Genomic DNA, 23,901 nt, shown 5'->3' on the forward strand with positions numbered 1-23,901 from the left:
GTTTATCAATTCAACCTTTTGTCTTTTCAAACGTATAAAGTACGGACTAATCAGGAATAAAATCGCAATTCAATTGATTTGAATATCCTTCGTATCTTCAGCGACTATTTAGTTAATATTTATAAAAGTTCTAATGACTTAAAAATAGATTGAAAATTTAGATTAACTATTTTCTTATTTCAAATATAATAATATTCAATTATTAAATTATACAGACAAAAAAATTTAAGATATTTCCTTACTCTTTTACCCATAATTTTGTCAATTCATAATATGAATAATTTTTTGAAAGATATTTCTGTTCTGTTCACAGTCTCTCCCAATTGCTTATAATTATTCAAAGTACATTATAGATAGCTTTCACAATTTTCCATATTTCTTCTTCGCAATGACTTACAAACATACACATAGAAAATTGGTATATTGAACCCAGCTGCATGGAGGACTCAATCCACGATAATATAACACTATATAATCAAATAAAACCAGCATATTACCTGCGTCATCAGGCCAACCAACGTTTTGAGATATTACTCACACCTATTCAACGTACAAAAGATATTAATACTACAAGAGAAGAACTATAGTGGCATATCCCTAAATTGATTTATATTATCATTACAACTAATATCCTTTCATGGAGCATATATCATGCGAGACACAAAATACAGATTAGATCACGTATATACAACATATTACACATGTTTAGTCATGCATATACTTACTGGACAACATTTTATAACTTCGAATTTCTTAATTATTATTGACTGTCCCGAAAAAAAAAATATTATTAGTCCAAACTTCTTATCGTCGTACATGAATCAACAAATGCAAAACCATCTTTCTCGATGTCGCATGATTTAATATGTACTCACACTAATTCAGCTGTAGCTGTTCGATTAGGCATCTCCTACCATGACACTAAACTAAGCGTTGAAAGATATTAAATTTTGTATTTTGGTATAATAATTTTTTGTCATATCCAATTATAATACCAAATATTACACTAAAATAATATTATATATTATTTGATGTTTTCAATTTAAATAATTGTAATATTATAGTTAGATATTATGTTAGTTTATTAAAATTTTGTGTTTATAAAACATTTATATTTTTTGGTTTAACAATATCACACCCTTATGTATTTATTTTAAATAGAATATTATATTAAAAACTACATACAATTAATTATGAAAAATACATAAAATAATATATTTATTTTTAATACAATTTTTGTTACAAGTTTAACTATATTATAAAATGAAAAATGAAAAAAATATTTAAAGTTTGGTGACTTTAGTAGTATCACTTTATTTTTTTTATTATTCACTACTAAATCTAAATTTACAATAATGTAATATTATTAATTGTTCATTACTGATTAAATATAACTTAAATAAATATTAAAATCAATATTTTAAAAATAAATTATATTACAATATAAAGTATTGATAATAATCATTTAGTATTTATTACTTGAAAATAAAATAAAATAAGTTCTATGATATTTTATCTTTCTACAATATCAAAACGATAATAACCAATTAGTGATTTATTATTTTAAAAATTAAAAAAATAATTACGTAGAAATAAGTTAAAAATACAAATAATATATTATATTTATGTTTAGTTACAAATTTAAACTAACTAATAATAATAATTGAATTACATTGTTACTGAAACATACTAATATATATATATATTTTTTAATATTTGGTGGGATGAATAGTATTATACCAAATTTGATATAATAGTATTCACTGTATACCGAATTTGGTGGGATAATGGTGATGATTGGTTCGATTGTGGCTGTAAAAATTATTTGTAGGTAAGTTAATTGTAGTTGTAGAATTGTTACTGTAGTTTTTTTTTTGTAGAAACTTTTCATGTAGTTAAATTTGTTGTAACTGTAAAATATGTGATGTTTACATAATATAATTATTTTTATCAGCTGCAATAATTTATAAAATACACATATTTAAATTAAAATATTTATAGATGTTTTTACTATGATTATCTAATTTAATTGATTTGTAGATAATCTTTTTCATTTTACAGTTTAAAATACATTAAAATTTAGTTTATTTGTTGTAGCTTTAAAAGTAAAATTAAATTATGATTGGTAAAAATTAATAAAAATTTGTTGTAGATTTTAACTTTCAAAAATTAAAGATATAACATAATTGGTAAAATTTAGTGTTCTAAAAATAAATAAAACTAAAGTATAGAGATAAAACTCAACTAATCACTCCCAATATCATTTTTATTGTCTGATTAAAGTTGTAGTTACACCAAATTTAATGTTTTGATATTACCTTATTCAGATTAAGCAACCCACAGAACCCCAAACAAAATATAATACTTATATCATTGCATCTTTTTGCCAAAATACTACATGATACCATTTTTAATTTTCACATCTGTAATACTTTTTAACAATAGTTTTTTAATTAAATAAGAAGTACAATACTACACAAGTTATAAACTACAGCTTGAACATTTACAATCAAAATCGTTTGATCTTCAGGGTTCAACTAAAGAAATACCAATCACTAATGTTTATTGTGCTTTCGAATAGAAAAGGTGGCATGAAAAATATTCTAACTTAGAAAATATTCAACGAATTGACCGAGTAAAGTTATAACTAGCATATTATACGTAAATTTGTTTTTGTTTATCTTTATATGTGTTGTCTTTATTCTTTAAATAGACAAAGAAGCTGCCCTATTAAAAATGTTTTTGGTATTTCTGGGGCTAAATAAAAGCTGGGATTTTCAGAAAAGCCAGAAAACGAGAAGAGTGGAGTGCGAGGCATGATGACATTAGACCTGTCAAAGTTCAATTATTAAGATATGAAGTGTTTTAATAATCCCAAGGATAGTAGTTAATTATTCCTAGATGAAACTATGAATATTTAAGTCAGTGTTGAAAAATACTTGTCTGTTTTGTAATAAATGTCATTCTAACTTTTTTGTTATACAAAAAATATTATTTTACAATTTTAATTCAAATTATATTTATTTTATTTAAAAATTAATTACAAACTGCATTGATTTTATAGATTATTTTATTTAAAATACTGTTGGTTATAAATATATAATTAATAACAATTTTTATATATATTTATTTTTTATTTTTTAATCTGTATAAAAAATATCAAATTGACACTTATTAGAAAAAAAAATTCCAAATAAGGCTCGAGGGGAATTTGGCATGCACCGAAAATGATGATGTTTTCGGTTAAAAGCTCATTTCCCCAGGTCATACAGCAAACATACAGACCTTGTGATGCTTGTTTCTCATCAAATCGTACTTCTATTGTGCTCCCCAACAATTTTATGTTAGTACGCTTTTTATTAGAATAGGAAAAATTAGTTGATCCCAATCTACTCAAAGTTGTCTCTTGTTGATATACACTGCAACATTGTTGAACTCCAGTGGCTAGAAAATGCTAAATGTTCGGGACATGGTTTCAGAAGAAAAGTCACGAATATATAGATGTCAATACAAAAGTAAAGAAAAGACTTCAGGTTATTCTGAAGATGAATTATGTTTTCTTACTATTCACAAATCTATCAAAACCAACATGGATCATAACTAAGTTTCAACCCTACCCATATAAATACGGTAATAACTCACGATTCATAATAAAAACATGTGAACAACATTAGTGTTTAAAGTTCAAAAAAACAACATTAGTGTTTACAAGAGAAGAAAGCATGAAGATAGGGAAATGAAAACAAAATTGATTGAAAATGTATCGGTGTCTTACTGACTAACCAAGACAACGTCCAACTGGAGCCCCGTATATATTACATTCAGATGGGTGTGGGTAATATGATCATGAAGATCAACAGTCTTTTCATACCTCGGTTAACTTTGAATATTTCCGTTCTTGCAAGTATGCACGTTCAATCAATCTATTTAGCTGAAGTCATGTCACACAGTTACGTTCAACCATGAATCTCTCGAATAATTTCTTTCTTAAATATACATTTAAATGTCAACAGTAATTTGTGCATGGTCAATAAACAAAAGTGTACTACATCAAGAGGACATACATACATGCACAGAGGAGGAGGGTCAGCTTTGGTGGAAAAGAGGAAGTGAAAAGGTTCAGAGGCGTGGCGTCTAGCTAGTGACATTGCATAGGGCATGAAATGACTTGGGCTTTGAATCAACCACAAAAAAGTTATATCCCTTTTGCCTTACCAATTATAATACCAAGTTTTTTACCATAACAAAAGTAGAATTATGTAAACTTATTTGAGCTTGAGGGAGTACATAAACAATTACCTTTTCTTCGATCGAAACTCTTGTGTATGGTTTTTTTTTTTTTGAACACAAACTTGTGTATAGTTTGTTCAGTTTGTTTATACATGGGTTGGGTGAGTACATAAACAATAACTTCCGAACGTAAAACATCACATGCTCTTTTTTAATGCGAATATTCTGTTGTTTAATATATAAATATGGGCACGCATATTGGAAGAAAGGTGCCTTTAGGCAGGCCTATCGGGACAAGTAAATACTGAGGCATATAGTGAAGTGAGTGGGAAGAGTTATCATTCCGATGTTGTAAAAGAAACATAACTTTCTCTCTCTTTCTGCATTGCATGTCCCCTTTATCTACAACAACCTCTTCCTCTTCACGTCTTAACGAATATTCTCCTTTACAAATTTTATACATCGATACACTGATTCATGTGCATATATATAGAATATTATCATCATCTCTCTCGTTCAATGGTCAAATCAAATTTCTGCATCAACTTCTCTTTCTCTTGATTCCAAGTATTTTCTTGTTCTTCTGAGTTGCGGCCCACGCGGGATTCTCGTTTTTCTATCCATGTATACATGCATACATAAACTCCACTAAACCAAGTACTCGGTCTCTGGCATAAACTCAAGCCAATTGCACTATTATTATATCCATCTATCTTGGTATTACATATGCTAAGCCTGATATATATATACACGTTTTTGAATAGTGACTATTACCCTAGAGAAGCTAAGAATCATTTAAAAGAAAAGATAATTACAAACTTTTAATAAACAATGTGGCCAAGTCATGGAAATGGATTAAATAATAACAGAAAACACTGACAAAATATTAAAATAAAATAAAAACTGAAAGCATGCATACATATTTTTGTGTTAATAAGATGTCACTCAACAATAACGACATTGATATATATATATATATCAATGTCTTCCAAATTTTATTTTTTTGGTTGTTTTGGGGGGGGGCGGCGCCTGAGACATATATAGCTTTGTTTTTTTAAAAAATTATTCTTTCTAAATTGTATTTTCTTTCGTGCATTCGTCACTTTTACATACAAATAGTGTGTATATATACAAGCCGAAAGAATATTTGGAAGACATAAAAAGACAAGAAACGAACTAAAACACAAAACCATAAGCTAAATTTACAATTCGTGGGTTGCTGTATCGCATTGAGCCTATCACCGAGACTGTCCTTCCAGGATTGCAATCATGATCACCTGCCACCGCCATCCTATTTTTAACTGTGCTACATTCTCTTGCTTTTACGGTACACATTATTTACACCACTCTCCCAGAGTGTTAAAAGGTGTGTTTATGTAAGCCGTGGTGTTAGCAAATGGTTTTGGGCTGCACCATGGGTTCAACTGAGACTATAAGCCCACTAAAACCCGAAATAAATAGTTTTGGACCTTGATACATGTAATACGCATGGTTTAACCTGTAGTTTGGTACTTTGACCAAAAAAAAAACCTGTAGTTTGGTACAAGTTTGCTCCTTACCTTGGGAGGTTCACGCACATGTAAAATATAATTGATATGTTAAAATGGTCCACCTCGATCGATGCCATCATTGTCAAGAAAGGTGTCCTTGATTGGATAACAATTAAAAATCATTTAGACGCAAAGCAAACATGATATCGTGTCCCCTATCAAATTTTAATATTACAACGAAAAAGGCTACTAAAACATAAAATAAAAACCCAAAGTCGGACGGCCCAATGAACCAACATTACAAACGGCACCCAGTCCAGATCCTTAAAACTCAGACGCTACGTTGTCCAACTATAGAACCAAAGCATATCCGCATCTGCACGTGCGAGGATTCCTAGCGCGTTATATAGATTCCAGTAAGATACAATACAAACAACAAACAAGTTCGTCTTCCTTTTCGCAAAACCGTTTGAAAGAGGTTCGTTTTCTCCTCTCGAATTTTTATTGCCAAAATTCAATTCTCCTTTGCCGCTCGTTTTTTTTTTCTTCAGTTTTTTACGGTTAATTATCTGAATTGTGTGATTCTATTTTCGGATATTATTTTAAATGTTTAGTTTTCAAACCCGTAGATCTGAGAATTGCGTGATGCAAAATTTGCTTAATCTAATCTAACCTGCTCTCTTTAAAATTGTTAGGTTTATCTTTTGTTTATCGTATCTTTCATCATGAAGTTCCTGGAGTACACCAACCTTGACAGGTCAAATTTAGTTTTCTTTTTTTTGGGTGAATTATGACTTATGAGAATATTAGTTTCTTTATTCTGAAAGGGTTTTGATTACAGATTGAATGTGTTTATGGGTCATCTAAATCTCGGGGAAATAACTATCAAAGGTTGCCTTGAAGCTTACTCTTGTAAGGACATGTTCTTGTTCTTCTGTGTCAGAAGATATATCTTATGAGCTACAGAGAAAAAAAAATATAAGTTTTTATTTATTTATTTTGATAGGTAAACATGCTGGAACTGATAAAAGATTGTCTCTAAGTTTGGAGAATGAGGTAATTTTATTGTATAATTACTTGCATCTAATTATTATTACAATCAAGCATGTGTTTTGGTCTTAATCATTGAATGTGTCAGCTGCTACTTGTTGACCTTATTTTTTTTTTAATTGTTTATTGAACTCAGATGCTCGACTATCTCGGGAAATCTTCTGACACTGACTCATCTTCACCCGTTGATCTTTTGTTAAGCAGATCAAGGTAAGAAATCATAGTTACAGAGTTTTTTCACCTTTATAATTAATAATATAAGATGCATCACTCTTACATTTTATATTGTTGGTATTTATTTCAGTCGAAAGGCTTTGATCTACTTGGTTCTTACACTCTATCAGATGTATCCGGACTACGATTTCAGGTACTTGTGTGTTTGTAAATCTTTTTAAGGGAGGGGGATTATATGGGTAATGTTCATTGTCAGCCTTCTTGGGCGACATGGCAACCCGCTATATAATTACCCCTTTTCAAAAATCTGTATGGGAGTGTTGTCAGAAGGTTTGACCAACGGTTCATTGAACTGTTGCTAGTTGAGAGTTCAATTCTCTCCATTTCCCCCAAAATGCTAAACTAAACCGGTTGTGTGATAGTTCTATCAAGTGTCTGATTGAACATGAAAGAGTCCATCTATGTGTATAACTCTATCACTACTGCATTGTTGTTTTTCTATTTTTTGTTTTCAGCGCTGTGAAAGCACATCAGTTTTTCTCCGAGGAGAGCTGGGACACGTTTACTCAGATTTTTAACAACTATATGTTTGAAGCTTCTAAGGTATTCTAAGTCTGTCAGATGGAGAATTTTAACAAGGGTATCATATGTATTCTCTAATCTGTTTTTATAGGAATGGACTGAGAGGAATGAGGATGGTTCCCTACTTGAGGCAATCTACGAGGCTCTTGATGAGGTAAGTTCGCTGTAATATGAAACTTTAGAAGCTAGGCAAGAGTATTGGGGAAGAGCTAAAGCATACAAATGTGATACAGGTTGTGAAACTAGCTGAATGTGAGATATATGTGTACAACCCGAATCCTAATGCTGATCCTTTCCTCGAAGACGGAGCGATGTGAGTTACTACAACAACTTTCCTGATTGATAACTAAAAAGACTTTTTCCTTATCCTTTTTCTCTTGATGGGTCAAATCCAGATGGTCTTTCTGTTTCTTGTTCTACAACCGAAAACTGAAGCGTGTTGCAGGGTTTCGTTTCTGCTGCATAAGGTGAGATAATTACATGATTGTCTGTCTTCTTCTATAAAAATCTTACCAATTCTAAAAAAATGCTTGTTGCAGCAACCTGGCAAGTGATGCCTTTCTCGCCGACACACCTCCATATGGAGAGGATGAAGAGATCTTTGACGACATGGATATGTGATCTCTCTATCTTCAAGTTGAGCTGCGCAGTCTGTAGAAATTCTGTATATCATCCATGTTAGATGTTATGCTTGCTCTCTAGTTTCTAGGCTTGTGAATCCAAGTCCAAGGTTAAGCTCTTCGCTTTCCTTTATCTGTGTAGTTAACGTATACTCTGTACCTTGTCATGTCCAATAAGCTTATCAGAGACTTTGTTGTAATCTAATGTCCCTAAATAATGAGACAAAAAATGTTGTGATTTATTTAAATGCTGTGTGTCTCCTTCCATTCACCAGTAGTCACCGCAAGAGCAAACTCCATCATGAAAATGATGGAACCGGTTCATATCTCGGATGACAAGATCTCGCTGAACTTTACTTGATATCACTTTCATAGCACTGTGGCAATCCGAGCATATCCGTAGATTCTTGATGATCAATATGCGATTTCTTGATGATGGCATTCGAACCAGTCCATACGCCAGAGCCAACCTCTCGCTGTGAAACCACAGTCTCTTATCCTTTTCTTCATCATCCATATCGTGCAGGACCGCCTTCCGATCAGGAACATAACCAGCTCGTTTTGCTTTCATGTTAAGCCATTCCAGCATCCCATTTATGAGCTTCACATCCGGATGATGTGATAACCTTCCCACACTAAAGTAATGAACATCTCCTTGATGCTCTATCCAACTTAAACCAGGTTCCTTCTTCACACCCTTTTCCTTCATGCTTCTCCTAACGGACGCAACGTTTGCCCATTGCTTTGCACCCGCGTACATGTTAGACAATAGAACATACGTCGCCTCATCCCTTGGATCGATCTTTAGTATTTCCTCTGCTGATCTCCTTGCAAGCTCCTCATTGTTCTGACCAATCGAGGCGCTAAGCATTGCCCGCCAGATCATAACGCTAGGCTTATATGGAATCCCTTCGATCAGCTTCACTGCCCTCTCGAGCTGCCCTGATCTTCCCAAGAGCCTGACCATGCAAGTGTAATGTTCCAAACATGGTTCAATGCCATGATCTCGAATCATCGACTCGAAACATTCTACACCTTCATCTACTAACCCTGCATTGCTGCATCCGGAAAGAACACCAAGAAACGTTAACACATTTGGCTTGCAATCACTATCCTTCATAATGTCGAAGATTCTCAATGCTTCTCTACTCAGCCCATGTGTAGAATACCCTGAGATCAACGCATTCCAAGAAGGTACATCTTTGGTTTCTATCTCGTCGAACACAGATTGTGCGTCTTTGATATCACCACATTTTGCATACATATCTATCAATGAGTTACTCACTGCTACTTTCTCGGCGTTGCTGGTTTTTATCGCCAGGCCATGAACTTGGGCACCTAGCTCCATGCTTGCCAAAGAAGCACAAACTCCAATAGCACTTGAGCAAGTTACTTCAGTTACCGACACATGATATCTGAGGGCTTCACGAAACAAGCTTAAAGCTTCTTCGGCCTCGTCCAGATTCGCATACCCGACAATGATTGTGTTCCAGCTCACCTCGTTCCTATTTGACAACTCAGCAAAAAGCTTCACAGCGGTATCCATTTTCTCACATTTAGCGTATACATCGATAAGAGCATTCGAGACATAGACATCCAAATCAACCCCACCTTTCACCACAAGGCCATGAAGTTGCCTTCCTAACCCATAACACTTTCCAACCGCACACGCATTCAAGATACTGGTGAAAGTAAACTCGTTAGGGACAACGAAAGCTTGCCTCATTCGGATAAACAGATCAACCGCCTCGTCACAAAACCCGTTCTGACCAAAACGAGCAATCATAAGACTCCAAGGCACCACATCACTCTTCGGCACCTCACTGAATACTTTGAGAGCATCAGACATGTCTCCAAGCTGTGTATACAACTGAAGCAAACCAATACCTACACGAGGATCCAACTCGTAACAAGTTTTCAATATTCTCCCATGAACACTCTTGGCGTAATCAAACTCCCCTAGCCCAATGCTAGCCTTAAGCGCAGAAGCGAAGGTGTAGTTGTTAGGCATGAAACCATCCATCCCCATACGAGATAGCAGCTCAAGAGAATCCTCCAAGCACCCATTCTCCACATAGCAAGACACAATGCCAGCCCAAGCAACATCGTCCTTGCAACAAATCCCCTCAAAGACACTTCTTGCACTATCAACAAACCCACAGACGGCGTAAGCATTGACAAGCGCGGTTCCAACGTAAGCATCGGAGTCGAAACCGAGCTTAACTATAGGCGAATGCAACGACCAACCAATCTCAGCTTTGTCTACACGCACGAACCACTTCAAGAAGGAAGTGAACACGTGCGGATTAAGCTCGTGACCCTCTCTATGCAACCTAGTGTAATGACCAACAGGATCTTCACAACACGCGTTGCCTTGAATGAGAGTAACAAACGAGACGTTGTTTCTCTCAGGCATTTCGTCGAACAGGTTCGACGCATCTTTCGCGAAACCTGCTTTGACGTAGGCGTTGAGAAGGATGTTTGAATCGTAAAGGTCCAAGCGGATGCCTCGCTTGAATATGTCGCAGTGAATAGCTTTCGTTGAGATTGGATCGTTTAGATAAATGCAGCGACGGAGTAATTCGCCGTAAGTGTGAGAGTCTAAGCCTGGTGCAGCTATTGGTTCCGACCATTGCAATGCAGACACAGCGGTACGAACAGAAAAGCAACGTTTACATTGAATAAACGTGCGGATCTCCGAGAAAGTGATTGTTCTAAGGAGCCCGATCATGTGGATTTCGAGCTTCGAACTTGCGACCGTGTGGAACCGGTCAAAGCGCAGTTGAAGAAGTACGCTTGTTATTGTAATGTAACCACATTTTGTAAAGAGGACTAGCAATAGCCCATGATTTATGGCCCGGCCCAAAAAATATCTTAGAGTGGCCCATGTGAACCAGATTCAAATTAGGGTTTCAAGGAGTCTTTCCCCTATAAATTGAAGTTTTAGCATTTTTTAGCTTGCAGACGCAATCTCCCAGTGTTTGTTGTGTGAGCTATGCATTTTTTATTTATTTGCTTCTCTTCTGGTTTTCAGAATGTGATACTTTTTGATTTGAAAATCTATTTGAAGGAATGGGAGCAGATGATGATGATTTTATTTGCACTGCAACGGTGCTTCCGATTAACCATGCGGATTATATAAATCGAGCTTTTTAAAACTGATGCTCCCATTTTTCAATTTTTTGTGTCTGATAGGTTGAACTGTTTTCTAGTGATCTCAGCATGGAATTAATGTCTGAATCTGATGTGAATTCCATGGTACGGTTTTGCTTAGAAAATAACAATTGTCTTCCAACTGTGGATATTTGATTTAATTCAGATTCTGATTGGTCACTTATTAATCTTATTGGCACCTTTGACACTCAATTAAGATTTATTCCGTCTTTACGGAAGTTATAGACTGATATTGGTGTGTAGGCAGTTGAAGAGATGAGAAAATAACTATTGAGAACTCTAATCTTTGAATTCCTTAATCAAAATTTTGATCTGGATAAACATTTGTGGAACTTTTAACAACTTTACTAGCTTTTTCTAAATCTCTAATGGCCTTCTAAAATTTGAATCTCTACACTAACTTTACTGGTGGTTTACGTTCAATCAGCTGATGAAATCCATAAAAGTGAAATTGTAAAGATCAAAAGGTTGATTCAATTTGTTAGATGTATTCGTTGTTCAGTGTACAATATTACGAATGTTTTCTGTATTCAAATTACACAAATCAAAACAATAATAGCTTCATAGTAAAACAATTAGTTTGACTAAAGTGATCATTTTATAAGTTGGTTTCTTGGAGATCTTAACAGTGTCTAATTTCGGTGTCAAACCTACAACTATGTGTGCTAATGTAATTTTGTGAAACACACTATTGAAGTTCATGTTGCTGCTATAGATGATCCTGAGTTTCAGTTTCAAATATGTTAGGTAGGTGTCTATCAAATCATGAATAATTTAGATATCAATAACAACGTCATATATTCTTGTTTCAATTATTACATGGCAAACATTAAATGATGATGGTGTGACGTATAGGAATTGCTATTGCTTCTTTAATCCGGACACGCCATGCTTTCCTTTGTTAATGCTACTGATGGATACTATTCAATGAAAGTGGTATTAGTTAAAAAAGAAGACGCGCAAAGTACGCTCACTTTATCCCTCTATTTATTTTTCTTCCCAATTTACAGTTCCACCAAACTCGTGCTTGGACTAGGACTTTTAACATAACATAAAATAAGTCACGTTGGTCGGCAAGACTTAACAAGTACATTAGTAAAATGAGCTAACACACGTGTTTCTTGAACTAACTTCCATCATAACACTTATGACAAAACTAAACCAAACAAACAAAAGTGTATATTCAAATACGTTCTGTTAAAAGATGCGTGTCAGGCACATTTCTTTTTAATACGTAAACGGAAGCTTCATGAGAAGCCAAGAGACGTGTTCATTTTACTTCCAATTACTAAAAGTTCAACAAAAGTAGTGGAAATATATAAGAAATATACTTATACCATAGCGCATAGCGTCAATGTACATTAGAAATCATAAACATTTAAGAAAATAGCAAACATTTACTACTATATAGCATACTAATCTGCAAAAGATAGGGGATTCCAAAAGATTGAGGAGAAGCCAAACGCAAAACGAGCATCGATGTCTTGGATGGGTGACAAGACCATTTGGTTTCGTGTCCCAATCAAAAAAAGAGATAATGGCTCTGTTTAGGCAGATGTCGGAAAGTAAGGAGAAGTTGATACTACTCTGCAAAACACACAAACGAAAATAAAATGTCAAAACGCGTTTATTGTAACAGTAAGTTTTAGAGAACACGTCAAATATTTCTTCTGGCCATGTCCCATATGGTACTAAGTCAAACAAATAAAAACAAATGTTTTATTTTCTTCCGATTTTTTTCTCATTTTTGATAATAAATCGAATCATTTAGTAGATCACCTTGTCGGAAGTAAACAAAAAGAAGGAGACTTAAAGTCAACACGTTTTTGTATCTCCAGAATAGTCCAAGAGCTTTTAAATCTACGTACGTATAACTCTACAACATCTACGATTCTACGTAGAACCAGAAGCGTGTGCTTTGTTGAACTACCAGAAGCATGTCTGAAAGTTGTATGTGATAAAAAGAGGCACGACACCTAATTATTTTTTTCACGGATTTTAATGGAATTAAAAAAAACAAATGCAAAAGGTCGACGCAGAGAACGAAAGAAAAAATCTTTTTATTTTATTTTGTTTTTGGGTAAATTCCTTGGATGGAAGGAGAACAATTACCTCTCCTTGCGCTTCTCAAGAAACCTTTGCAGTGACTTCCTCCTTGCAATGGGAAGATCTGAACACACACACACACAAAAACACATGTTGGTTTTAAAAGATCAAAACACTTAGCGAATCCGCCAGTTCATGTTTTATGCGGCTAGTGGATCGGTCCGGTTCATGATTTATGTCAGTATCTAACTTGGGTAGATATTTCTAACAACAAACTCATATTAAACCTCTGCATGCAACTAATATCTAGTATACTCAACAAGTATCAAAATACTGGGTGACTCATTGTTAATTTTTCTACTAACCTCCATCTAGATTCTGGCCAAAGAGCTTTGTTCTTAAGGTGGTCTGAGGAATTACCGAGAGATCTTTCTCCATAGACTTGTCTTTCTTTGGTGATGTTTCCACGGCCAACTTCATAATATCCTCAGCTTTGTTAGGAGACACTTGGAAAACGGAGACGGTCCCATTGTAGAATATGGTCATCGGAACAGTTCCAGAGACAGGTTCTACACCGGGCCTGAAGATATATTTTTTGAATATTTTAAATATTTTGTTTGCTTTCTGGAAGTGCTAAAATGGTAAAATATAATTTTCCTATATAAAGAAAATAAACCTAGTGAGCTGCGCGTGGACCGGAGAAATCGGGATATGAGGATGATCTTCCTTTGGAGTAGATGGAACTGAAGGAGACTTAGTGGATGTATCGGAAGGGTTAGCACCAGAAGCTAACAGCGACTTGATAATCTCTGGGTCCATTTTCGAAATCGCACCTTGAATTTCTGCATGACAATTATTCCAGACAAATAACGTTTAGGACCACAAAAAGAAAAAAATGAAAAAGAAAAAATAGTACAACGACCGAACCTCGGAAACTACGACGGCGGTCAAGAAATTTCTTGAACTTAGGCTTTGGAGCGTTGTTGGTCTGCTTCTTCTCAAGACCGAAGAAGTCGAGCTCCGTGGTAACGTTAGACATGTTTGGGTCTGATTTCTCGCTGGAGCAGAGAGATCAAGAAAGAGAGGGAGGAGAGATATGGAGGAGGCGATGATAATTCTTTTTTTTAAGATGAAGAGGCGCGAGAGGAAGAGTAATGATAAAAAGGATCTTTCATGTGAGATTAACAATATAACAAATAAAGTGTACCCGTCTGTGATTTAACGCACGAGGTTCATATGCCTTGTCTTTATTTTTAGCACAAATGGGCAGCTCTAACTCATCCACTTTCTTTCAAGTTTCCTTTTGTTTTCTCTTTCTATATTCAAAAGTTATTGTTTAGGCTCCTAGTCTCTTCCTAACTTATATTTGAATGATTAGCACACATGTTTATGATAACCTAAATACTACTATTCGTAGATAAATGATTTCGTGGCAATTGCCCGGAAATAACGGATGTCCAGTATTAGCTCATTTTTGTTAAACTTATAAAATATCTTCAAGTCTTCATATTGGATCCAAATAATTTTGGGTGTGTATATAAACATTGTAACCTTGGGTTCTTCTGACATTGTACGTTTTGTAATTTCAAGATCTATATAATTTTCTAAAACATGTCTTTTGATTTTAACTTCCTTTCTTTTGTTATGACGTTTCTATTTATCAAACATGATCACAACTATTCTTTTAATATTTTTTTTAAAAAAATTTTTTTAATAAAGTTGGTGGAGTGTTCTTTCCGTGTTTCGAGTGTATTGCATTTGCATGTACTATTTGTTTTTTTTTTACTATTTGGATTTTTCATTACAAAAAGACTAGCAAATAGAATAATACAGCTTTATCACCATCCAAAATGTGTTATTCTTATATTGTTTACTTTGTGTTTCGTTGTCACTGTACGTTATCTGCTGAAAATATTATTTTTTCTTTTCTTTTATGAGCTTTATATCTATTAACCAGATTCACAACTTTTTTTAGCAAGTGTCCATGCGGTAATAGCAATGTCTTGCATGTACTTCAAGTTCAATTGAAAGTGTCCATGGGCAAATAGTGTTTCACGACACATAGTAAAAGTCTAGTCTTACTGAAATTTCAACATAAGTTTCATCGTTACTACTATTAAATAGGGGAATTAGTTGACTTAGTTAATTGAAGTACATTTCCAAAAAGATATCCATTTGTTTATTTAATAAATATTTTTGTTATTTAAATAATGGTATATGGACCCGGACGAGTTAGTCCAGTGGTACCCCGAGGCTTCGGCCGAGGGAACACGGGTTCGAAACTCGGGCGGGGAGGCGTGTCCAGGGCTTTAACCGGTACAGACGCAGGCTGGCGCCGGGCCTAGGTGGTGGGTCCCGAAGAGGCCAACACCTGATTAATCAAAAAAAAAATAAAAAAAAATAATGGTATATGGAAAGTAAACATGCATCCCTAAGAGCATCTCCAAAATACATTTTATAATTTAAGTATGATTTTTTTTGCTCTAAAAAAGGAACATCAAAATTTTTAAAGTTTTGAATAATGAAATTTCAAATATAGAATGTCATTAAGGGTTCAAATTTGAAGTTTCATATTTTTTATTTACATTTTAGTCTTTAGAATTATATATGACATTTATGTTTTTAATTATTTTGTCATTTTATCCTTTCTAATCCTTATAAAAATTTTAACTCATAAATATTTCAAATTTTCTTTTATAATTTAAATTTTACACATAAATTAGATATAAAATTTGAAATAAGATTTAAAAATTTTAAACTAGATTTAGACTACAACAATATCACAAAAGAAGCTTAACAAATGCATCGATTAATCGTATAATAAATATTACGAAATAATTGTATATAGTATTTTACTTGTAATTTAATATTTAATTATGTATTTCTTTGTAAAATTTTATATTTTACTGTAATATTTTATTAATTAATATTTCTTAAATATTATAAATATGAGCTATTTATTTATACAATTTTATGAATAAAAATTCATTATAATAAATATAAAGACTATAGTATAAAGTATAAATACTTTTGAAGTTAAGTTTGAAGTTTTGCTTTTGGAGAATCTACTTTTGAATGTCTTTTGGAGATTTAAAAAAAAAATTATAAATTCAAATATGAAGTTTTTTGCTATCCAAAAAAGAAATTTCAAAACTTCAAATTTTAAATTTTGATTATTGAAACTTCAAATATAGAATGTCATTACTTAAATTTTCAAATTTAAAGTTCCATATTTTATTTGAATTTTGATCCTTACAATTACATATTACATTTATGATTCTTAAATACTTTATATTTTTAATCTTTATTTTTTATAACTCATAACTATTTCAAACTTTCTTTAATAATATTAAAATTTACACATAAAATTAAACAAAAACTTTAAAATAAGTTTTTTTCAAAACTAGATTTAGATAACAACAATATTACAAAAAAAAATTAACAAATGCACCAATTGATCATATATGACTATATGAGAATATTAAAACATTATAGAATAATCATTATTTTTAACTTTAATACTTCATTAGGTATTTCTATGTAAAATTTTATATCGTAGTGTAACATTTTATTAATTAATATTGCTATAGTATTTTTATATGTATTATTTATTTATAAAGTTGTATAATTTTAAATTATCATAAATATAAATATCATAATATACTCCTTCTATTTCGAATTATTTGTCGTTCTAGAATATTTTTTTTTGTTTTAAAATAAGTGTTGTTTGCGGTTTTCAATGTAAAATTTATTGATAATATTCTATACTCTATTTTTTATTGGTTGATATATGGTTAGGTGTATTGATAATAGTGTTTTTGTTTTGGAAGTATGTAAAATTAAATGTTTTATTAATCTGTGTATATAAATTTAGAACGACAAATAATATGAAATAGAGGGAGTAAAATATAAATATTTTTAAAGTTAAATTTAAAGTGTTGATTTTGGAAAATACTACTTTTAAATCTCAATAAAAAGTTTTTCAAGCTTCGAAATAAAGTTTTTTGGATATGCTCTTATAACATTGTCCAACTGTTTCTTTTTCGTAAGGTTTTAATCATTTTTAAATGTCAAACTAATAGCATAAGAAAATATAATGTCAGAAAAGGTTCTTTGCTAAGGATTTTCGGAAACAGTTTTATAACTTGTATTGCCGTATATCATGATATAAATGGCTTATCATTTACAAAGAAAATAATATTTAATCAGAAATTTTTATTATGTTCTGATATTAATATATTATTATGAAATGGTTAATATACTGATTTTTTAGAACTTCACAATTGGTGATGCTCTTATATAACTTTGTTAAACCAGCCACTCTCATCGTTTTTTTTCGTCATCAGCTAATCTCATCATCTGTTAGAAAAAAGAAACAATTTCGTGACCAAAAAAAGAGTCAAGTTTGTTATGGAGAGTCGTGCGAATAAGTATAAATGAACACAGTAAGCAAAACGAAAGAGAAAGAGTCAGATGCATGTCTTTCACGTGTTAGAGAGATGTAGTTAATGTCAAGCCATCACTAGGCAAGGTGCACTCTTCTCCATAAGTCTTCAGTGCTTTCGTCGCTTTCTCTCTTTTCCTCACATTCTGATTTGAATCGGCCTCTTCTATTTCGTTGATTTGACTCAGCCTCTCCCTCTCTCTTGTGTAGTAGATGGATTAGAATCTCTGATGTATTACTTAAATTTTTTATTCTAAATTAATGTAATTCTAAAATGAAATTAATTTTTACTCTAATTTATTACTTTATTTTTACTCCAAAATGAATATTCCTAAATGATTTTCTTTTATTTAGTTAATAGTTTTTAGTAGCATCTTCAAACTTCTAAAACTTTAACAATTAATCTCAACTATTTTATGTTCACAACTTTCATAATAATATATTTTACCTAAATTAAATATTAATTCTTTAAAATAAATTAAACTACAAAAATACATAAGATACCATATTTTGGTTTAGTAATTAACATTAATTTTTTTCTCACAAATGATCAACTAATGTATTTCACAATGAACAGTGAGATTTTTTATCTTTGATTTTTATAAATCGAAAAATATTATAAAATCACATTTTCATCTTCTATAATCTCAATATCTACTAGTAGAGCACTTATTCCAATTTCAATTGGTGCAATTTTCTCAACTCAGAAATTATATTAAAAAAATATAAAAAAACAAAGATTTGTTTTGAAATTTAAATTTCATGCATGATCTAAATGTTTGTGCATACACCAATAATTTTCAAAACAAACACTACAAATAAATCTAAATAAAATTATATAAAACTTAAAATACATAGATTTACTTTAAGTTTTATAAATCATAATTACATCTATAATCTATGTATTTTAAGTTTTATATAATCTTATTTGAATTTGTGTACATTGTTTATTTTAAAAGTTAAGTTTTGATTTTTTTTTTAAATGTAATCCCTGTTATATGGATTATTTAAATTTAAATATTTGAAACAAATAATTTTTAAACTTATAATATCCGTATATAATTTACATATGTTTTAAATCTTATAAGCAAACAAAAGAATTGTTGTAGCACATTGATAAGTAAGTTCGCATGATATATGTGGGACTGAAGTTTGATCCGCAATAAGTGCAATTTTTTCAAGATTTTCTTAATTACAAAATAACGTTGTTTTGTTTAAAATAACAATTGATCAATGATGACGTTAGTCAAAATAGTTTTATGCATACAATTGAGAATTCATATATATAACTGAAATTAGTTTTTAGTTTAGGTCATATTTAATATTTGTATTTTGTTTGGATATAAAAAGACACGATACAACTAGTAGAAGTCGAAAAAAACATTTTCCCCTATATTTACTAGGGAATGCCAAGATCCACACCTCTAATATATGTATATTTAGAAATTCAATTCTAAAACTCCTCAGTGCTCTTACAATTAAAAATTACTAATAAAATTTAGATCAACTTAATTCATATCGAAAACATATTTTTTTTGCCAACTTTTCATTTTGTTCACAGATTTTGTGTGTGTGTTTTTTTTTTGAACACCAGATTTTGTGTGTTTACATCATTAAAAAACTGAAGGAACTAATTGGGTTTAAATTCGCCTGAGTTCAGTTTCTAATATGAACTAAATGGTCTTTCTATAGGCAGTTAACTTCGTAGGCTTTGGCCCAAGTGTTTAAGTTTCTGTTTGCTTAAAAAGCTTAAAGGAATCTATCAAAGTATTCAAGGAAAGTAGAGTGCTCAAGTAATATGCCTTCAAGCCCAATGATAGGTTCTTGCTTAAAGAAGACTCGCACAGTGGGATTCAAATTTCAGGACTGTCTTCGAGAAAATTCAGGAGATACATTCAACAAAAGATGAACATTCAACTGCAGATACAAATATCATTTATGTCGTCAAAGATAGAAATGGACCTTTTCTCAATTTTTAGAATTGGACTTTTCATTAAAGAGTCTTTGAATCAGACCGTTTCTCATTGACCTTAACGACCAAGTATGTCGGAGTTTAATTTCACGCCGGTACTGTGCCGCAGAACGTTATATATGTTTATTTATGACGTTAGGAAGAAAAAACACACCACAGGCAAACATCAAAAACACAAAAGCAAGAATCATTCAATCAATAACTACAAGCTTGCTATACTCTTCCTTTGATATCGCAGCCTCCATGATCGCCATGGGATTGATCTCACCATCATTATCCAAAAACATCTTGATCAGATTCTTCGAAAACCCACTCACCAACGCCACACCCTTCTTGCTCCCATTCACCGGCGTCGACCTCGAGTCCCTCAGGTTCCAAAACACTATCTCCGGCACAGCGTCACCGTACCCTGCCTCTCTGTACTTCCTAGCAATCGCCTCGTAATCCGTTTCCCATGTATTCGTAGCTCTTGTATTATAGCCATAGCCATAGCCATACGTTTGAGGCGCCGACGCTTGGTCGAACTCCATGTCGCTGAACACGAACACTCTCCTGATCATCTGCTCAGGCTTCAGCCTCCCTTCGACCGCCACTTTCAGAATCAGATCAAACACTTTTTGAAAATCAGTGTTCATCCCCCACTCCATCCTCCTCACGAACTTCGTCTTCGTTCTCAGATCGTCTCCTTCCACGACATGCAGCTCGGGCTCGGCGCTGAAGGTGATCAGCTTCCCTCTCCACGGCTCCTCCGTCAGCTCCGAGATGAGTAGTCCCAGCGCGACGGAGACCTCCATCGGATCGCCGGCCATGGATCCCGAGACGTCGGAGATCGCGATGCAGCTCGTCAGCGAGCCCTTCTTTTTTAAATCGTCCACCATTCGTCTCCACTGCAGCTCGGCGACTTGTCCGCCGTCACCTCCCTCTAGCTCCCCGATGATCTCGTGAGGTAAAACGGCACCGGCGGCGATCTTCGTTTTACCTTCTCTCGCGTCTTGGAGATATTTCTGAAACCTCTCGGCGTCGTGGTTCAGGAATATCTCCTTGTAAGACTTCATCGCCACGGAAGCTACGCGGTTATAAGGGAGAGAGCTCCAGTCTTTGGCTCCCATGTAAACCTCTGGGAGCTGCAGAGTCTTTCGTAGAGGGACGAGGACTTGTTTCCTTAGCCTGTCGCGTACTCTGTAAGCGTAGTGAGCTTCCTCTACTCCTTCGTATTCAGAGTATAACTCGCGAGGGAATATTCTTCTAGCGATGCTCTCGCAGAGAAGCGTTGCCTTGTCGAAGGAAGAGTCGAGCGACGGACACCACTTGGCAGCCAAAGAGATCTTGTTCGTCTCGCCGGATTTCAAGAACTCGAGATCCTTCTTTAGGTAGTCTGCGAATAGATCAGAGACGCGTTCGTGGAGGAAACGGTAGTCCGGATCTTGAGAGTATCTGGTGAAAGCTTTCTTCCCCATTGATATCTTCTCGAGCTTGCGATCCAAGCTAGCCTTCGCCTTCTCTTCCTGGTTCCTCTTCTCTGCGTTTGCGATCCTCATCTCTCTTGTAGCCGCCGGCTTCTTGCGTCCACGACCGTGATGAGAGGATCTCGACGTACTAACAGAGAATGGAGCTCTTCCTCTACCTCTCACTGCTCCAAATCTACCTCTAGATCTAGGCCCGGAACGGCCTTTCCTCTGTTGCCATTCAGATTTCTGGATCCTACGGATCTCAAACCCTTGGAGAATACGGTAAAGAATCTCCGGGAAGTCTTTAAAGTATCCGAATTTTGAGAGGGAGTCGAGGTTACACGCTAGGGTTTTGGGGTGGCAGCCGTGGAGCCAAAGCGCCGCAGTGTAAAACCCTTCCTTGTCGGATTTTCCGGTTCCACGGACTCCGCGGAGGTTGCAGATGAGCTTGAGAGTGGTCAAAGCGTCGTGGCTCCAAGCCGTACGGAGTCTCTGCTCAAGAGATTCCTTGGGAGTGCTGGGAACAACGTGGAAGAAGAAGTCAAGACAAGGGTTACCCGCGGATAGGTAGGTAGCGGCTCCGTTCTCAGTTAAGCCCATCGGAGGAGAAGAGGAGACGTTGACTTTCGCTGACTTGTTGAAGTTTGCGACCATTAGGTCCATGAACGGATCGCTGGGACCGGAGGCTGGGCGGTGGGAGTTGGAGTCTATTGGAGCTAAACCGGTTTCCTTTCGCCGGTTTACTAATTTATTAAGAATTGGTTTATTATGGTTTAGTAATATCGATTGTATATATATAGTTTGTACAGTTGACCGTTGAGTCTAATGAGAATATCTTCTTCTCTAACAAACTTCTTCTCTCTTCTCTTCTCCTTTCTCTCTCAAACTCTGAATCGTAATATGGTATCAGAGCCATCGCGCTCATCTTCCGACTGATTCTCCGATCATCTCCGATCATCTTTGCTGTAGATCATCATCTCCGATGGTTTCAGTGAAGAAAATCCCTCGACGAACGATTCGAACGAGAGCTACTACTAGCTCAGCTCGCAATCCAACTCGGATCTCCTCTCGCGCCGATACAGATGTCGAATCTCCTCCTCCGATCCTGCCTACTCCACCGATCGGAGCTTCTCCACCGATATCTGTACCGATCTCGACTGATCCGACTCAATCTCCTCTGTATATGCACAACTCCGATCATCCTGGTTTACAACTCGTATCTATTCGCTTAGATGAATCTAACTATGATGATTGGAATGCTGCTATGCGTATTGCCTTAGATGCGAAGAACAAAATAGGATTCATCGATGGTTCATTAACTCGACCTATTTACTATCATTGTTACGGTTTGAAACAAGCTTCTAGACAGTGGTTCAGGAAGTTCTCTGAATCGTTGCTTATGATGGGATTTCAGAAGTGTCATGGAGATCACACATTGTTTGTCAAGAGTTTTCATGATGAGTTTGTGGTTGTGCTAGTATATGTCGACGATATTATCATTGCTAGTACAAGCACAGATGAAGCATTACGTTTGACAAATGATCTCAAGAAGTGTTTCAAATTGCGTGATCTTGGAGTTTTGAAATATTTCTTGGGATTAGAGATTGCTCGAAAGTCTGACGGGATTTCTTTATGTCAACGAAAGTACGCATTGGATCTTTTGACATCTGAAGGTATGTTGAATTGCCGGACTTCTTCTGTTCCTATGGTACCGAATTTGAAGCTTTCCAAAACAGAGGGGGAGCTTCTTGATACACCGGAACGGTACCGTAGACTTGTAGGACGTCTGATGTATCTTACTATCACTCGCCCTGATATTACCTTTGCGGTAAACAAACTCTGTCAGTACTCATCAGCTCCACGGCTTCCTCACCTTCATGCTGTATATAAAGTTCTTGAATATATACATGGAACTGTTGGTCGTGGTCTCTTTTATTCTGCTGAGGCTGATCTTACTCTCAAAGGATTTGCGGATGCAGATTGGGCTTCTTGTCAAGATAGTCGACGTTCTACTACTGGTTTTACTATGTTCATTGGTTCTTCTTTGATCTCGTGGCGGTCTAAGAAGCAACCAACTGTCTCACGGTCTTCTGCAGAGGCTGAATACAGAGCATTGGCGTTAGCGACTTGTGAGATGATGTGGTTATGTCAGTTACTTCGTGACTTGCGCATTAATCATCTCCCAACTCCAGTGCTCTACTCTGACAGTACAGCTGCACTCTACATTGCTATTAATCCAGTCTTCCACGAACGCACGAAGCATATAGAGCTCGATTGTCATACGGTTCGTGAGAAGCTCGATAAAGGTCTTCTTCGAACACTACATGTTCGGACAGTGGACCAAGTAGCAGACATACTTACTAAACCATTGTTTCCTCATCAATTTCGGCATCTTATGTCCAAGATGAGCTTGATTGACATACATAGCTCATCTTGAGGGGGACTATTGGAGCTAAACCGGTTTCCTTTCGCCGGTTTACTAATTTATTAAGAATTGGTTTATTATGGTTTAGTAATATCGATTGTATATATATAGTTTGTACAGTTGACCGTTGAGTCTAATGAGAATATCTTCTTCTCTAACAAACTTCTTCTCTCTTCTCTTCTCCTTTCTCTCTCAAACTCTGAATCGTAATAGAGTCACGAAGTTCCGGTGGACCAAGCAGTGGTG

General features: G+C 34.5%; 4 protein-coding genes and 1 non-coding gene across 7 annotated transcripts; 2 read left to right on the forward strand and 3 right to left on the reverse strand.

Annotated features, from left to right (window-relative positions):
• Positions 1–6,103: 6,103 nt before the first annotated feature.
• Positions 6,104–8,394, forward strand: LOC108814411 (uncharacterized). Its single transcript, XM_018586975.2, has 11 exons — positions 6,104–6,198; positions 6,416–6,477; positions 6,562–6,632; positions 6,727–6,776; positions 6,907–6,980; positions 7,075–7,137; positions 7,460–7,547; positions 7,618–7,680; positions 7,760–7,839; positions 7,922–7,993; positions 8,066–8,394. The coding sequence occupies exons 2-11, from the start codon at positions 6,446–6,448 to the stop codon at positions 8,145–8,147; spliced, it is 675 nt and encodes a 224-aa protein (XP_018442477.1). The 5' UTR covers positions 6,104–6,198; positions 6,416–6,445; the 3' UTR covers positions 8,148–8,394.
• LOC108814410 (putative pentatricopeptide repeat-containing protein At5g13230, mitochondrial) lies at positions 8,334–11,282 on the reverse strand. Its single transcript, XM_018586974.2, has one exon. The coding sequence runs from the start codon at positions 10,875–10,877 to the stop codon at positions 8,415–8,417; it is 2,463 nt and encodes an 820-aa protein (XP_018442476.1). The 5' UTR covers positions 10,878–11,282; the 3' UTR covers positions 8,334–8,414.
• Positions 11,223–11,314, forward strand: LOC130498279 (small nucleolar RNA SNORD36). Its single transcript, XR_008937194.1, has one exon. It is a non-coding gene; the product is annotated as a small nucleolar RNA SNORD36 (small nucleolar RNA).
• A 1,321-nt stretch (positions 11,315–12,635) lies between these two features.
• Positions 12,636–14,697, reverse strand: LOC108814779 (protein TIFY 9). Of its 3 annotated transcripts, none has more exons than XM_018587407.2 (5): positions 14,294–14,697; positions 14,043–14,208; positions 13,787–13,946; positions 13,433–13,490; positions 12,636–12,907 (listed from the first exon to the last, which is right to left on the reverse strand). In XM_018587407.2, the coding sequence occupies exons 1-5, from the start codon at positions 14,403–14,405 to the stop codon at positions 12,903–12,905; spliced, it is 501 nt and encodes a 166-aa protein (XP_018442909.1). In that variant the 5' UTR covers positions 14,406–14,697; the 3' UTR covers positions 12,636–12,902. The 3 variants fall into 3 exon arrangements, with proteins under 3 accessions (XP_018442909.1, XP_018442907.1, XP_056847134.1); XM_018587405.2 differs by having other exon boundaries at positions 13,732–13,946; positions 14,294–14,695; XM_056991154.1 differs by lacking the exon at positions 12,636–12,907 and having other exon boundaries at positions 13,429–13,490; positions 13,732–13,946.
• Positions 14,698–19,883: 5,186 nt separating this feature from the next.
• LOC108814687 (uncharacterized) lies at positions 19,884–22,178 on the reverse strand. The gene is made up of 2 exons (XM_056990896.1): positions 22,164–22,178; positions 19,884–22,052 (listed from the first exon to the last, which is right to left on the reverse strand). The coding sequence occupies exons 1-2, from the start codon at positions 22,176–22,178 to the stop codon at positions 19,974–19,976; spliced, it is 2,094 nt and encodes a 697-aa protein (XP_056846876.1). The 3' UTR covers positions 19,884–19,973.
• Positions 22,179–23,901: the final 1,723 nt, after the last annotated feature.

Source organism: Raphanus sativus, chromosome 7 (genome assembly GCF_000801105.2).
Source record: "Raphanus sativus cultivar WK10039 chromosome 7, ASM80110v3, whole genome shotgun sequence".
Lineage (NCBI taxonomy): Eukaryota > Viridiplantae > Streptophyta > Magnoliopsida > Brassicales > Brassicaceae > Raphanus > Raphanus sativus.